General features: G+C 44.7%; 1 protein-coding gene and 1 long non-coding RNA gene across 10 annotated transcripts in view; one reads left to right on the plus strand and one right to left on the minus strand.

The window, feature by feature from the left end:
* The window catches only part of RYR3 (ryanodine receptor 3), a 575,944-nt gene extending 569,102 nt beyond the window's left edge, over positions 1–6,842 (minus strand). For all 9 annotated transcript variants that reach the window (XM_069595972.1, XM_069595974.1, XM_069595971.1 and 6 more), the window contains exon 1: positions 6,483–6,842. In XM_069595972.1, the coding sequence (XP_069452073.1) occupies positions 6,483–6,533 (51 nt within the window). In that variant the 5' untranslated portion in view covers positions 6,534–6,842. The remainder of the gene's footprint in view (positions 1–6,482) is intronic.
* Positions 6,734–15,567, plus strand: LOC138443478 (uncharacterized). The gene is made up of 4 exons (XR_011258167.1): positions 6,734–6,988; positions 10,531–10,700; positions 14,002–14,142; positions 14,761–15,567. It is a non-coding gene; the product is annotated as an uncharacterized lncRNA (long non-coding RNA).
* Positions 15,568–16,376: the final 809 nt, after the last annotated feature.

Below are 16,376 nucleotides of genomic sequence, written 5' to 3' on the forward strand. Positions count from 1 at the left end.
TCAGAAATGACAGAGGAGGAAAAAAACAAGCTTGGCACCTCCCAAGGCTTATCCCCATGGCAGGATCAGGACCAAGGCGCCAGCACTTTTCATTCCCTTTCTCTGAGTTGAAGAGGTGCTATAACGGCAAAACTCACTGAAGCAAAGGGAGATGCAGTGACTGGAAATGTCTTTGTCCCTAAAATACCCCACTGGCTTTCAAACAGGGAGAGGACTGAGAGGATGCCAGCCCAAGGACCCGACGTGGCTCCCGGGGGAGATTTGGTGCCCTGCAGCCTCAGCACTGGCTGGGATCCTGCCATAAAAGCATCTGCTTCCTCCAGGTGCGGCCAAAAAGGAACTTTTCAAAGGTCCTGACTCTCCAAACAGACGTGACTGAAGCAGCAAAATCTCTAGGAGGAAAAGCAGGGTTGGCTTTAGAGAAAAGCTGGTCCTAATGCTCTGGGGGAAGGGGCTCATAAAAGCAATGAGAAGGACAGCTTTGAAAGGAAGATATTCAGTGAGAAAGGGATTAAACAAGGAAAGGTGGTCCAATGAGAAATCATAGCTTTGGTAATTTTCTGGGAAGACAAAAAATAACTCTGAATGTTCCGTTTGGTGGCTGGAATCCTGGGGTGGGGGGCTACCTTCTGAAGGTTCTAACACCAAGTAACTTGCCTTCTCAATCAAGTCTTTCAGTCAAATAGCTTGAGAGAAGTGGGTGTTGGTTTTAGTCAAGTAATTTCCCAGATATCCTGCAGGTGGACCAACTCTGGAGCCCATTTAACAACTCTGGGATGAAGGGGAAGCCCTGTGGCAGAGAACATGTTGGATGAAGGGAAATGTGCCTTTCAACAAGACCCAGTCACAAGCAGGGTCGATTTCCTCGTGCAAGAGAAACACAGCAATAACACCCGACGAAATACACCCTCTTCACTCCTTTGAGGTACTATTGAAAGACCACTGCCACTCGTGACTCTTCTGTGAAGCAATTAAAGCAGGTTCTACCTCCAGACAGGGAGGAAAACCTTCATTTTCTTAAGGGACTCATTCAAGGTCACACTGAGCTAGGGCTAGAAACAAGAATTCCTGCCTCCAAGTTCAATTCTTTTTATCACATCATTCCACCTCTACTGGATAAATATTGTAAGGAGGGTAGCTTAAAGACAGAGCTAATAAAGAAGGGTTTATATGGATGTGGGATTGTAGGAAATGAGCCAGAATGCTGGTTTCTGAAGACATTCCTGGGCCTGCACAAGAGATGAGGGAGAATCAAGCAGAAGGATGCAGGTCAATTAGAAAATGATGGAGCCAGTTGTTTCTAAACTCAACATTCTTTAATCTGTAAGGTAGAGTCAAATGATGAAATGAATAATCCTTCCCAGGAAGCAGTGAAAACAGATGATCACAAAAAAAGCAACAGAGGCAAATAAAAAATACTCATAATAAAATCTATTTAAATACAAATCCTTTAAAAATAATTACTAGGGTATTTCACTCTCCAGATAAATTCCTCTCACCTTTTCTTTCTCAACATTTTCCCCCTCAGATTGACCCTAAGGAACTCAGAAATATATTTGTATTTCCTCTAACTCAGTATTGGAAAGGAAATAAAGAATTGTTTTAAAAAATGTAATTCACTGACATGTCCTCATCCTGCTCGACAATCATATTCACATAAAAAAAATTATGCCAACATCAGACACACCTTAGTCAACTGCCCACCTGCTCTCGGTCTCCCTCTTCCTACACTGGGCTAAAATGCATTCCAATATTTCCAAGTTCACAGTTGTCATCACCTCATTCTCTGGAACTCGGCAGCTCACAATCCCTCAGGACAACCCTGGTCAGGATGATCAGTGCCTCCAGGTAGAAGCTACCACCACCCCACCATCCCCAGTGCTGATGTGACCTTTCTAACACAAGTCAATTTCTGTGAGGAGGACCTGGCTTTCCTTTACGTCCACCTGGGCCATTTCCCTGGAAAGGAGGGGATATTGGATGTCCAGCTATTCTGCTACAGCTCCTTAATAAGATCAGCTTCCCAAAGTCAAAGGAAAAGAGACCAAGAAGGTGGGAAGTGATGTTGGGAGATCCAGAGTAGGGGGACATTCTGCATTTTGCCATTTTAACCATCAAACCTGATTCTACAGGACAGCCCAGCCCTGCTTTCTGACCACATATGCCTGGTACTGGGTCTGCATTCTGGCACTGCCTCCATCACCACACACTGTCGTTCCAAGCCGCTGTGCTTGAAGAAATCACTGGTGTCCACCTCCTCCCCCTGCCTCCGTGAGAAAAGTGATCAAAGGCACGACATTGGCAACATGCCGCTGTTATGTAAACAGACTCAGCTGAGGGCAGAACCAAGCAGGAATCTATATGCCATGGAGGCCAAGTTCACTGTCATCCCAACCTGGGACTACTCCCTTTTCTGGACCGACATGAGCTCACATTGTTGCCGCAGCTCAAATTCAGGGATTTGTCCTAGCCTCCCTTGAGGCTGGAACCCAAGACCACGGGAGCAGTCTCAACTCTCAGCCCAAGTGCCTTCTCCTGTCACTTGAGAGCTGCAAATTTAGATGGAGGAGGACAACTTTCTACGAGGAGGGCTAAATGAGGCATCTACTTGACCAATTTTTAATGGAAACTAATAGAAATGCGTGTCTCTCTCATGCTGAGTTCTGTTTCAGTTAACTTTATTGTGGAGAGGGGGCTGGCAAAGAGAAGGCTATGGCATTTTAAAAACAACTAGCTGAGGCCTGGAGGTTTTCCTTTCTCTCTTTTTCCAAGGATGCTGCAGTCCAAGGGGAACAAAATGGGAGGGGGGAGGCGGAGAAACCATCTTCTCCCTGGCACTCTAAAAGCCTGACGCGGTGCCAGCCGCTCCACCAACCGTCTGGAGAGAAGGTAACTGTCACTCTTCTCACCGAAACTTCTTGCTTTCAGATCAGAGGCTGGCAGGTTTATCTGCTTCTGAGCAGCTTCGGAGCCACGTCAGTGACACTGGCTACGTCAGCAAGAGCAATCGGAAGGGAGGATGATGCCACTGCCAGCAGCAGTGGGAGGGAAAATTGTAGCCTTCAAGAAAATTCTTCGGTCTGTCCGTGTGGCTGACTCGCTCACACTGACTTAGATGACTGCCACTGATTTCAGAAAGCCAGGAGGAAACAGGTGGCTTTACACAGCCATTTTCGAGTTGGGGGTACAGGAGGTTTTAGTTCATAAAGGCTTACGCTTTTAAACCCCTTGTGTAGGACCTGCCCCCAACGTAGGAGAGAGGGTGGGCTTCAATCAGAGGGTGCAACCAAGGTGAACACCACCATGCAGCAAGTGCCTGAAGCCCCAGCCCACACACCTGCAGTGATTACTGCAGTAATTCTGGCCCATTTCAGGTCACCCATAGTTCTAGCTGCTTTCATTTCTGTCATTCTCATGATAAACAGGACACTGTGATCACCAAGGGTCCTTGACACACTGCTATTCTATGATCTATTTTTTTTTAAGTAGGTTTAAAAGCCTCTGTTCTTGGAGTGGCAACCCTTGAAGTTCCTGGTTGCAAAGATAGAATTCTATTTCATCGCCTTCGGGTTCAGGAGTTTCTGGTTCAGGACAATGTTAAGGTGAAAAGACATAACATGACTAACACACAGTCGAAATGCTTTCAAAGATATTGTTTTGGGAAAAGAAAGAAACTCTAAGGTAAAGATAGGTGAGGAACTTTGAAATATGTTCTTTAACCCAGTCTTGGTCAAAGGTGAAAAATTTCCCCACAGACAGCACAGCCCCATGATTCCTGATAGCCCTAAAAGCAGCAAGTTAAAGTCAAAATCTTGTATCAAAAGCTCATGTTGATTAGGTTTGAAGAAATAACTTTGCCTAATTTATGGATATGGAGACAGTGTCAGGGTTCAGAAAACGGCAGTTCTCATCTCAGTATATTCTGAAGATTATAAATAACCTCTGGAGTAATGCTCAATACCAGGCTCTAGTGGGAATTTAACATTATGGAATGACAACTGTTAGCTGGGCAACTTGCTGGGCAACCATGGCCAGGGCACTGGATTTCCTGTGCCTCCGTTTCATCACCTATTCTGCCCCCAGCAAGCTAAAGATGAGGACGTTAAGCTGTTTCTCAGCGTTCCTAAGAAACACATCTAAAGGTGGTTATTCGAAGGAAAGGGATCAATACCACATTTTGAGTCACTAGCCTCTTGGTCACTTGCAGGTCTGGATCAAAGGCATAACTGATATGCAGTACTCTTCCGAGGTTCTTACCTTGGGACCTTGAACCCCATGGGGAGCCATGACTTGGCTCCTGCCAATTTAAAATAAGCCCACCTGCTCTGATCTAGGGGCAGGACACCCACTGACACAAACAGTTTAAGAAGCATTGTTGTACAGTAAGCCTTGGTTACAGGTGCACCAAAAAAAAAAAAAAAAAAAAAAGGAGACACTGCCTGATGGAGAGAAAAATTCAAGGAAGACAGCCACAGAAGCCAAAAGAAATACACAGGATCGGATCTCAAGAAAACCATCAGGACTTCACCTTGACCTTCTGGGCCATCAATCCATTTGGACTGAGCCTATCTGTCAGAATGGAATTTCTCCAATCAGCAATACCTGCTGCTGCTGCTGCTGCTGCTGCTAAGTCACTTCAGTTGTGTCCAACTCTGTGTGACCCCATAGACGGCAGCCCACCAGGCTCCTCTGTCCCTGGGATTCTCCAGGCAAGAACACTGCAGTGGGTTGCCATTGTCTTCTCCGCAGCAATAGCTACAGGATCATTAATAATAAGCAGAAGAAATGACTGACTGAGGAAGGCAAAAGGCAGGAAGCACCTGAGCTGCCAACCATCCAGTACCAAGAACACCTGTTGGAAGGAAAGCCTAAGGATTTCACAGGGTTTTGTTGGTGTGGAGGAACAGGCAGATGCACAGCAAAAGGGCTCTAAGGAGAGGTAAACGTGAGGCTGTCTTGTTCGAAGTGTGAGAGCTGAGACTGAGGTCTGGGTCTGTGGATCAGAGCCAGGATAAAGAGATGGATAATTCTATAGTATCAGAAGGCAGTATCAAAGAGTAAGAAAGAAAAAACGTGAAGTCACTCAGTAGTGTCCGACTCCTTGCGACCCCATGGACTGTAGCCTACCAGGCTCCTCTGTCCATGGGATTTCCCAGGCAAAGGTACTGGAGTGGGTTGCCATTTCCTTCTCCAGGACCAAAGAGTAGTAGGTCCCAAACAAGACCCAAGTCCCAGCCCCAAAAGAGAAACCATATTTGGAAGTAAAACTAAAGGGATTTGTAGGGAACACTCCAAGGAGAGGGAAATGGTGCAAAAGATGGACAAGAGCTCAGCTGGGATCTTCAGAAACCAGGTTTGAAGGTGGCATTTAGGAAAAGAGGGAGCGAATTGGAAAGGATTCCAGTTCCTGAGATCCAGGCAACAAATAAAATGCTCTAATACAGAGCAATTTACAGCTTACAAAACATTAGGACATTCACTATTTCATTTAATCCTTATCACCCTGAAAAGCTGGTGTAATTTTATCTTACCTATGAGGAAACTGAGGCTAGGAAGGGAGGATTATGCGACTTGCTCAAGGTCACTTGGCGAAAGTCAGAGCTGGGACGCATCCCAATGCTCCCACCCCTCCTGATTGTTATCCACCTGGAAAACCTTTATGTTAACTCCTAAGGGGCAAGGTTGATGTGATTACAAGGAACTCCACCCCCACCCCTATCCCCGCCACTTGCCCTAAAATCTGGGGCGGAGCAGCGCCCCCCGGTGCCAGGGAGGGGACCCGAGTGACGCGGACCCACAGCCCGGGGTTTCCCTGTCCTGCGGGGCTCTGAAGAGCGGGCAGGAGAAACCACGGTTCTTACACTCGGAGCAGTCAAGTAACGCTCCAGCAGCAGCTGCCGGTTCGGGGCTTAAAGTGCGAGGGGCAGTGCTGGGCGAATTCCCTTCCAAGCGATCCTAGGTCCGGGACGCAGCGCGGGCGCCGGCTTCTCCGTATCCCAAGCTCGCCCCTGCCCCACTGGTTCTTTCTGGCGGTTCCCCAGTGCATGGAGGAGGCGACAGGAGCCTGGGGTGGAATATTGGGGTGAAAGAGCGAGTCGACTCTGGGGCAACAGTTTCCACTTCTGATCCTCCGGGTCAGAACCATGAATGAGCAAACCCTGCCTGGAAGTTTGGGCATCAAAGGTTTCAGATCAAGTAGCAAGTTGCCGGGAGAGCAGTAGAGGTGGGTGGAGGTGGAGGTCTGGGGTGGGGGTGGCGATAGGGGAAGAAGGGGCAGGCAGGAAGAGATGCCCCTTCCCACGCAGCCCCCTTGCGGCCCCGCGGGTGGGTGGCCGGTCCGTCTCTGCAGCCCGCGGGTGCGGAGAACGCGCCGGGCATCGGGCACCGCGCATCGGGCACCTGGGCGCAGCGCAGCCCCTCCTCGCCGGGTTCCGCGCTCCTCCCCACCTGCCCGCCGCCTCGCCCCCGCCGCGGAGACTCACAGTCCGCAGAAACTGGATCTCGTCTTCTCCTCCTTCTCCCCCTTCGGCCATGGCTCCCGAGGCGTCGGCGGTGCCCCAGCCTCCGGCGACTCTGCTTCCCCCGGCAGCCGCTCGGCGTGCGCCCGCAGCTGCTGCGCTCTTTCTCCTCCTCCTTCTCCTCCTTCTCCTCCTCCTCCTCCGGCTCCTGGCTCTGCCTCAGCAGCACCGAGCTAATCCCCGACCATATAGGGAGCTGGGCAACACTCCACTGCACTGCAGAGCGCCAACGCCAACCAAGCAGCCAGCCTACCCTCTCGCCTCTCGCCCCAGCCAAGTGCGCGGCTGCCACCGGGCCCGCGGAGAGCGCAGCGCCTGGCGCACAGAGCGGGCGGGGGCGGCGCTGCGACCCGGGCGGGGGCAGTGGGGCCTCCCCCGCAACGCACCGCGCCGCGCAGCCAGCTCAGCGGAGACGTGCGCCCCGCGGCGACGAGAGAGTGCCCCTACCCTGCTCGGATTCGCAAACAAAGGCCAGTTGCTTAGCTCCAGCGTGCCCAGACTAGGCATCTACCCTCTCTCTTTGCCCACTCTGCCCTCGTGCATGTGCGTGTGTGTGTGTGTGTGTGTGTGTGTGTGTGTGTGTGTGTGTGTATTGGGCTCCAATGCTTTGCTCCAACCTGAGTGCCTCGTTCGGACCCCCAGCCGCGGAAGGCTGAGAGGGGTGTGCCTGTGATCTTCTGAACAGCAGAGAGCAAACGGTGCAATGAAGGTGTCTGTCCATTTACAACAAAGTTTGCCTTTGCCTCTGCTTGCATGGCCCTTTCTGCGCCTTAAGAGAACCCCTTCTCCTCTGCAAAACCCAGTCAGTATGTTTTACCAAACTGATTATCCATTGTTGGTGGACAGAGTACCATCTCTCTACACCTCAAAAACCTTCCAGGGATTCCTCCATTCCATCCACAGTTCAGAGGTTAGGTGGCATGAACCTGTTCTCTCTGCCTACCCTCCTCTCCTAAATTTCTTCTGCATTTTAGGGTACCAGCCCAGGGAACTCTGCAAAAGAGAAACAGTGGGACCCCTTCTGTCTTTGGACTGCTGACATCTCATCCCTTAGGTCACTTTCTGGAGTTGGGAGGCTGTCGGATTGCTAAAGCTGAGGTTTGGGGATGTCCCCTTCTGTCTGCTGGCCGAGAAATTCCAGGGCCAGAGAAGCTTTCAAGAGAAGGCACGCTAGGAAGAGCTGCACAGCTAGGTTGAAAAGAAACCGGGAAGAGCTATGGGTGACAATTCTGGGCTGCTGGTGGCACAGAACACTGGAAACCCCAACCAATTTTGCAGCTTCCTTGTGGACAGCCTCTCTCTTGATTCTGCCTTAAGACCTCTTTCCTGGGCTCCAGTTCTACTTTTTCTGCTGGACATCAGAGATGCTAAGAATGTGTTGTTGTTGTTTTATATTTTACCAAAACTGCTTCCTTTCAGAGGTTGCACCTTGACCCTTGTTCCTCTTCTGAAGCCTGCCTAGAATAAACCAAGCCATCTGCACATCTTGGCCCTTTATATATTGGAGGGCACCTGTCATGCTCACCCTCATCCACTTTTCCCACCTCCTGACTAAAGATTCCTCTTTCCCTCACCGGCCTCTATAGCATAGTTTCCAAAGCCTCCATCATCTCTGATGGCCTTGTTAGAAGCATTCCAGTTTGTCTTCTTCCTCCTAAATCAGAGTGCTCTCCTCCTTTGGACAGTCTGTACACAAAGCCTAATATTGGATTGGCTTTGGAACAGCACCAATGACACTTTATGTGTGCATTTAACTAGAATTTCTGTCGTTTTTTTTTTTCTTTCCCACATAATGTCAAGACTTTAACATTTTGTTCGTATCCAAGTATTGATACTTAAGTACCAGCTTTAAAAAATATTTCTATTATAATTTATTTTATTTCTATCTGTGGTCCCTTAAGACATTTTTAAAATCTAGATTATACCATTTGAAGTGCTGATTATCACTAATCTATAGTATGGCCTACCTTTGCCATACCTTCTTGGGTGATGTTGCACGCTTTCATTTATGACTATTTGACAGGTAAAGAACCTACATAAACATAGTATTTTGCATCCCTAATTTTTCCTTGTTTATGAGACTACAAATGCCTTTTCACACACTTTACTGAAATCAAGATATGTGAGATAAGACACTACTTGCTTTATTGGTCAAATAACCTCTGAGAAAAAGGAAGTGGTAACGAGTGATCTAACACTGTGAATGTATCCAATTGGATTCTGGGTGATCCTTACATTCCTTCAGTGTGTGTAAAAGTGAGCTGTTTAATTATCCAGTCTAGGATTGATTCTGGGGCTCAGCATACATTTGGGGGAAGGTGGAACATTTGTCCCTATGTGAAATCCTCTTCCAATCTTTAAAATGTCCCCCAAATTCACCAATAATGATGCTCTAATCAGGTGAAAACATTATCTCATCACGTTAGGATTTATTTAATCCAGGTCTGCAGATATAACACTGAATACGACAGCTGAATCCCTTGTTTTCAGAGACAGTTGAAAGAAACTGGGATGGATAAGATAGATAGATGACAGATTTCAGATATTGGGCTTTGTTAGTCCTCCCATGAAGCCTGGGAGAGAATAAGATTGTTACTTGTCTTAAGTTATACATCTGGTAAGTGGCAGAGCTGTCATTCAGACATGGATTGTCTGACTCCAAGCCTAATACTTTTTGATACTTTTTATCCTGTGCCACCTTACTTCTAGGGCAGCAAAGTGGAAACCATCAGTTTGATGTACCCCTTCCCCACCACCCAACACCACCACATATCAGGCTTGTTCTCCTACACCCTGTATTTCAAACTGTCTCTCTGAAAATTAGTTACTCTTCATAGAAAGCTAGAGGACTTGGACCTCAGTTTCTTAGAGGACTTAGCATCTACTGTGGAGAAGGCAATGGCAACCCACTCCAGTATGCCTGGAAAATCCCATGGATGGAGGAGCCTGGTGGGCTGCAGTCCATGGGGTCGCTAAGAGTCAGGCACGACTGAGCAACTTCACTTTCACTTTTCACTTTCATGCATTGGAGAAGGAAATGGAAACCCACTCCAGCATTCCTGCTTGGAGAATCCCAGGGATGGGGGAGCCTGGTGGGCTGCCATCTATGAGGTTGCACAGAGTCGAACATGACTGAAGCGACTTAGCAGCAGCAGCAGCAGCAGCATCTACTATAGTCTCATTGGAAAAAGCCAAGCCTCTCAGGTTTTTAAATCCTTGAAAGTTCTCTGTCATTATTAAATTTTCAGGAAGGTGTCCACAGAGCAATAAAATACCATTGGGATGCTCAAGTTGTTCAAAGACAGCCCTGGAAACTAGCAACTTTGGAGGTGGGGCGCTGAGCAGTCAATATCACCAACAGCTGGAAAGCACACTGTAACAACTCTGAGGCCTGTGGGGCCAAACTGGACATTTTTATCCTTGTATTTATATACGTACATTTATATATGTTCCTTTTACATACATGTTTTAAAGGCTTGAAAAAATCAAGCCTGATTATTGAAATAAAATTCATGTATTTATTTTTCCCTCTGGCAAATTCTCAAATGAAGTATTGGTCCTGAGGATTTTCTCACGTTACAGGGCCTTTTATATGTGTTTCACCAGAAAGATTGATATAGCTTTAGAATATTAATGAAAAATTGCTGTAGTCATATAATTCAGTATCTTATTTGCTATGCTTTATTACTCATGGTGGTCAATTGCTCAAGTGGTATTAATAAGGCCAGGGCTGTGGATTCAATTCCAGGAGGGCCAGTTAGTCTCACTCTGTGCTGGTCAAAGACCTTGGCCCCTTTACTCTGGCCAAGAGCCTCATAAATCTTTGCTGGTTTATCCATAGGAAAGGCAGGTCCAAGCCTTGTGACTAAGACCTACCATGCTTGGAGACACAGAAGCTAAGAGGCCACACTTGATAGAGATAGCCTTCCCCATCGTATTAGAGATATATTAAACTCTACACAACATTGAATCCGTCTTCAATATCCATTTCAACCTCACTTCCCAACTACAGGAGTCATCCATCTACTGAAAATACATTTCTCCAGTTAATTGTGCTCATGACTTTGGCCTGAGTTGACTCAGATTCCACCTGGGGAAAGTATCAAAGGCAATGATGGAATAACCGTAGAGGAGGGGCTGACTTCTGCTAGCTGCCACCTTTTTTGATCCAACACTACAAATGTAAGTACTATTTATATATTGACTGAAGATTTACTTATTTTTTTCATTAACAAATAGGAAAAAAAAAAGCACATTTCTGTGCTTTTTCTCTATTTAAATTGCGAAGCTCTTTTACTTATGGGAGGGCAATAAGGGATTGTCCCCAGTTAAGCCCATAAACAGAAATAATTCCTAAAAAGGACACCTGCTTTTGATTTGGCCCTGATTGGAATGATGCTGTATAAACTTACAGATGTCTATTTTTTTAAATTTAATGTTACGTGATTATCATTAGTTTCCAAAATCTTATGCAATAAGTTACTCAGTTGATAGATTCCTTTGGTCCAAAGAACTGGAAGCCATACCAAAGAGCCTTGACTTGAATTCCTTTTTTTTTCATTAGCAAGGGGACAGATGCAGGGAAATATTTGTCTTCTTCTACTGATAGCTGTTTTATCTCTTTTATAAAAGTCACAAACATCACAACTGCTTAATATAGACAAGATGCTATAGTTAAGAAGACCTTCCTGCCGTTAACACATGAAAAATGTCTTTATTCTTTTTCGGACACCTTAAGATTAGAAGATTATATAATGTTAAATCGCCACTTTAATGAACCACTCAAAGAGGGGGCCAAGGAGAGGAGGGTAACTGAATTTCAGCAGATATGGAAGGCTTCCCACGTAGCTCAGTGGTTTAAAAACAAAACAAAACAACAACAACAACAAAAATGCCTGCCAATAAAAGAGACACGGGTTCGATCCCTCAGTTGGGAAGATCCCCTGGAAAAGGCAATGGCAACCTGCTCCAGTATTCTTGCCTGGGAAATCCCATGGACAGAAGAGCCTGGTGGGATACTACTTAGCAACTAAACATCAGCAAAACAACTACGGATTTGGAGGCAAGCTGAGCACACCAGCAGAAGCCTGAAGGGTAGATCCTCTCACCTTCTGTCTCCTTTGAGCTGAGCTTCTGGGCATTTCCAGCTGGAACAGTTGTTAAAGCAATAGATTAACAATAGGACCACTGCTCATTTACATTTGCCTTCATGAAAACCTCGATTAACCTTAAACTTGTACTCTGGCTAGTACACAGGACAAAGTTTACACTAAGCAGATGAGGGTTTGAGTTCTATGACCCAGAGCAGGTGATTTAAGCTCTCGGGACCTATTTCATCTTCTGGAAAATGGGAATGAAAAGACCCACTTCTCAAGGTTCCTCTAAGGATTAAATGACCTAGTGATTAGAAAATGCTTAGCAGAGTAAAAGTGCTCAGTAGGAAATCCTGAGATCTCTCTTGCAGATCCATCCCCTTCCTCTTCCTTTGTATTGGTTTCCAATGCCTGCCGTTCAGATCTATTTGTGTGCCTTTTAAAAAATTGAAGTATAGTTGATTTACAATACTGTGCCAATATAGGGAGCTGTATTCTACATCCTGTAATAAACCATAATGGAAAAGGATATCTTAAAAACAATGTATATAGGCCTGCCTCTCTTAAAGTTCCTTTCTCTTTTGATTTGTCATGAGGCCTCTACCCACCAAGAAAGACACAGTGCCTCTGATTTCACGACCCAATTTCCTGCCCCAATAAGCAAAACGTTCTGGGCCAGTCTCACGTGTTGTGAGTTCACGGTGAATGCCGACCCTGCTTTTCAGTGTTTGTTTCACACGGAGTTTTGTTCCGAGCTGTATTATGTCCACATCTTTAGTGAGAAATGTATTCTGTTGCCGTGGCATATTGAAATTCATGGCTTCCTCTGGTAGGTGGAATCTTCCCTGCCCACCTCCATCGTCAGGTTTTACCTAGGGCTTTATGAGATTGAGATCTATGAAACTACACTTAATCAGATAAGTCTCAGTTACACTCAACTCAATGCCTTTGATTTCTAATTTCTGCATTTTAATTTTTCCTGCCTGCAGTTCAGTGGCACAGATTTATTGAAACTGTTGCCAGCAACAATTTGCTCTGACCTGCTATGGTTTTAAGAGTTGCTGCTGAAATAGGCAGGTACACAGTGGGAAGGAGATAAATGGAGTTTTGTGTCATTTATTTCAGGTGCCAGGGTAAGACCCACATTTCAGGAAGTAATAATGGAAGTAAATAACTTTTATTCTGGTTCTAAAGTAATATTTCCATAACCAACTTCTGGGTTAATTTGTCTTTTCAGCCTGTGCTGAGCAGATCTCATTTCCAGTGTCTTTGAGCTGGTGAAATTTCCTTTACAATGATTAAGGAATTTATCAAAGCAAATCTTCTTGCTCTCTACAAGGATGCACAATTTTCCATTGGCATTCAGAGCTGCAATGTCCTGGGACGCGAGCTCGGCTTTTGAAATTTCTTCTCAATATGTCACTGCTGCTGACAAGTGTGGCAGATCGCTCCAAGACTCTGATAAGAGTTTGGAGACTGGCAGTGCTCCTGGTTGCCTCCTGTTGCTCTCATCGGAGATCCAAATAAAAGTCAGAGGTTTTAAACTCTACCTGCCTCATTCAACCTAGAGTTGAAGAGGAGATAAGCATTCTAGCCCATTGAGTCCATAGACCAATAAAAATCTAGAGGAAATTGTCAGCAGTACCATGAAGTTGCCAGCTTTTCCTATTGCTTTGTAAACACATTCAAAAATCCAATTGCTAATGCCAGCTTATTAAAAAGCAGAGACATTACTTTGCCAACAAAGGTCCATCTAGTCAATGCTAGGGTTTTTCCAGTAGTCATGTATGGATGTGAGAATTGGACTATAAAGAAAGCTGAACACCGAAGAATTGATGCTTTTGAACAGTGGTATTGCAGAAGACTCTTGAGAGTCCCTTGACAGCAAGGAGATCCAAATAGTCCATCCTAAAGGTAGTCAGTCCTAAATATTCACTGAAAGGACTGATGCTAGAGCTGAAGCTGCAATACTTTGGTCACCTGATGTGAACAGCTGACTCATTTGAAAAGACCCTGATGCTGGGAAAGATTGAAGGTGGGAGGAGAAGAGAGCCACAGAGTATGAGATGGTTGGATGGCATCACCGACTCAATGGACATGAGTTTGAGTAAACTCTGGAAGTTGGTGATGGACAGGGAAGCCTGGTGTGCTGCAGGCCATGGGGTCGCAGAGTCAGACACGACTGAGTGACTGAACTGAACTGAACTGAATGCCTAGACCATTGTATTATAAAAGAAAGAACATTTTAGCATAACAGTAGAAATGACAAATCTTAGAATTAAAAATAAATTTGACTTTATAAACAACTCACTACATAATTTCTTTCTTCCTTTCTTTCTATCTTCCTCCCTCTCTCTCCCCTCCCCCATCTACCCTCCTTTTCTGCAAAGGAGATGCAAACATCATTAGAGACAAACTCTGGTCTGGGAATCAACCTCCTTATTCTCAGATTGGGAAAATGGAGCCTCTCCGAGGTTGAATTGAACTGATGAAAGCTGGAGCTGTACCCAGACCTTCTGGCTCTTTGTCTGGTATTTATTTTCCAGTTTTTTTTGAAATGAAATTCAGGGTAATGTCCCAGAGGTACAGCCTGATCCTGGAGTATCTTCCTAATCATCAAATACAATTATTTTGCCTTCTCTTAAGTTGTGATGTTAAGTGAATTGACTATGGTCTAATTCTTTAGAAATAAAAAATACCTGTTTGGGAATTCTCTAGTGGCTAACTGGAGTCATTGTTCCCAAAGGAATGATTTCCTAGTCTTTAAACCAGTAACAACAAAACAAACCCAGAAAGTAAAGATTGAGGTCAATCTTAAAGATTCCTCACTTAAACACTTATACATTAAAACAGTATGTTGAAGTGGTTTGGGGATTGGGTGGTTCCAGGACAGCCTTCATCAAAGCGGAGGATTGATTTCCTAAATTACCTGACCAAATTGATTGTGTGAAAGTCATTTTCCATAACCTTCCTCATGTTAGTTTCTACCTCAATAATTTAGTCTCTGATTTCCAGGGTTAAGAGAGGCATCCCAAGCATGGCATTTTAATTTTAGTTCTTCTTGTTCTCCTCCTTGACCATTGAATTATTTATCCCTGTCGACGAGTTACTATTTCTTGGAACTAACACTGTTCCTTCCTTACCCTTAGGGCCCAACAGCACTATCCTGGCACTCCTGTGTCTCCACCTCCTTTGATGACTTCTCTTCTTCATCAGGAATGGGCATTCCCCAATATTCCATCTTTGACCCTCCTTCATCCTTTATAAAATCCAAGCCTTATCCTTTCTTATAACTTTAGCTACCACCACTTCTAGGCCCAAATCTTTATTACCAGTTCTTCCAAGTCCCAAACTCATTTTGTTTAACCTCATGCTGAACGTTTCCAACTGTGTGTATCACCGTTTCTTCAAACACAACGTGGCTAAAGCAGAATTCATCTCATCATAAGTAAGAGTCCTCCCCATGGACTCTCCTTCTCCATACCAGCTGTCTTCTTTTTCCTCTCAACGTCTACATCTCTGTTATTGGTACCACCATCCTTGGAAGAACAATTTCTAGAACCAAGGCCTTATTCCTCCAGTAACATGAACAAGGAAACCAGCAGAAATAATAAACACCACTCAGTCAAGATATCAATACACTCTGCTTCTCCCTGTTGTTCTGCCCTGCTCTTACTGTCTGTAAGAAATAAAATAAAAAGTATGGGGAGGGATAAATTAGGAATTTAGGACTAACAGATACACACTAATATATATATAATAAATAACCAATAAGGACCTACTATATGCACAGGGAACTATACTCAATATTCTGTAATAACCTATAAAAGAAAAGAATCTGAAAACAAATATGTATGTCTGAATATGAATATGAATATGTATATCTGAATATGAATATGTATATCTGAATCACTTTGATGTACACCTGAAACTAACACGACATTGTCAATCTGCAATTTTTATTTTTTTTTATTTTTTTTTTTTTAGTTTTTTATTTTTTAAATTTTAAAATCTTTAATTCTTACATGCATTCCCAAACATGAACCCCCCTCCCACCTCCCTTTTTAAAGTCTTTATTTAAAAAAAAATTTAAGAAAGTATTTTTTAAAGTATTTTTTTTTAAAAACTTCAATTTTTAAAAATTATAATGCCCCCCACAGAATCACCCTCAAACTAGAGACCAAGGTCATCTAGACTTAAAATATTTAAAAGCAAAGACAAGATTCAGAAGTTAATGAGAGAAAATGAGCTTGGCCAAAGACTTCTGGAGAAAATTGTGATTTTTCTCGAATGGGTGTGGTATCTACCTAGATCAGCAAATTTCAAGGTCTCGCCACTCTGGAACCCTATGCTTTGAATCCTGGTATCCACATATATTAGCTTTGTGAATTTGGATACGACACCCGGCTCTTCCTTGCTTCACTTTCAAAATTAAAAGTTGTTAATAGGATGGTTGGAGAATTAAAAGTGGTCACTATCTGTAAAGCTTTTAGAGCAGTGACTGGTAATGAGCAGACACTATGTCCAACTCTGGTTTCCCAGAAGCAGACCTGAGACGTGGGTTTAGGAGTTGATCCCAGGAAATACCTGTAAGTGATGAAGGGAAGGGCAGGGAAGAAGCAGGCAGGGGAAGAAAGCCAGCAAGGGGTAAGTTGTCAAGTCAGTTTCCCCTGTGAGAAAGTGAACACTTAATCTCACTGGGGAACTCTGGGGGTTAGTAAGGAACACCCACCTCAGAGTCACCCCCAGAAGGACGAGGAGGCTG

This window comes from Ovis canadensis, chromosome 7 (assembly GCF_042477335.2).
Source record: "Ovis canadensis isolate MfBH-ARS-UI-01 breed Bighorn chromosome 7, ARS-UI_OviCan_v2, whole genome shotgun sequence".
Taxonomy (NCBI): Eukaryota; Metazoa; Chordata; class Mammalia; order Artiodactyla; family Bovidae; genus Ovis; species Ovis canadensis.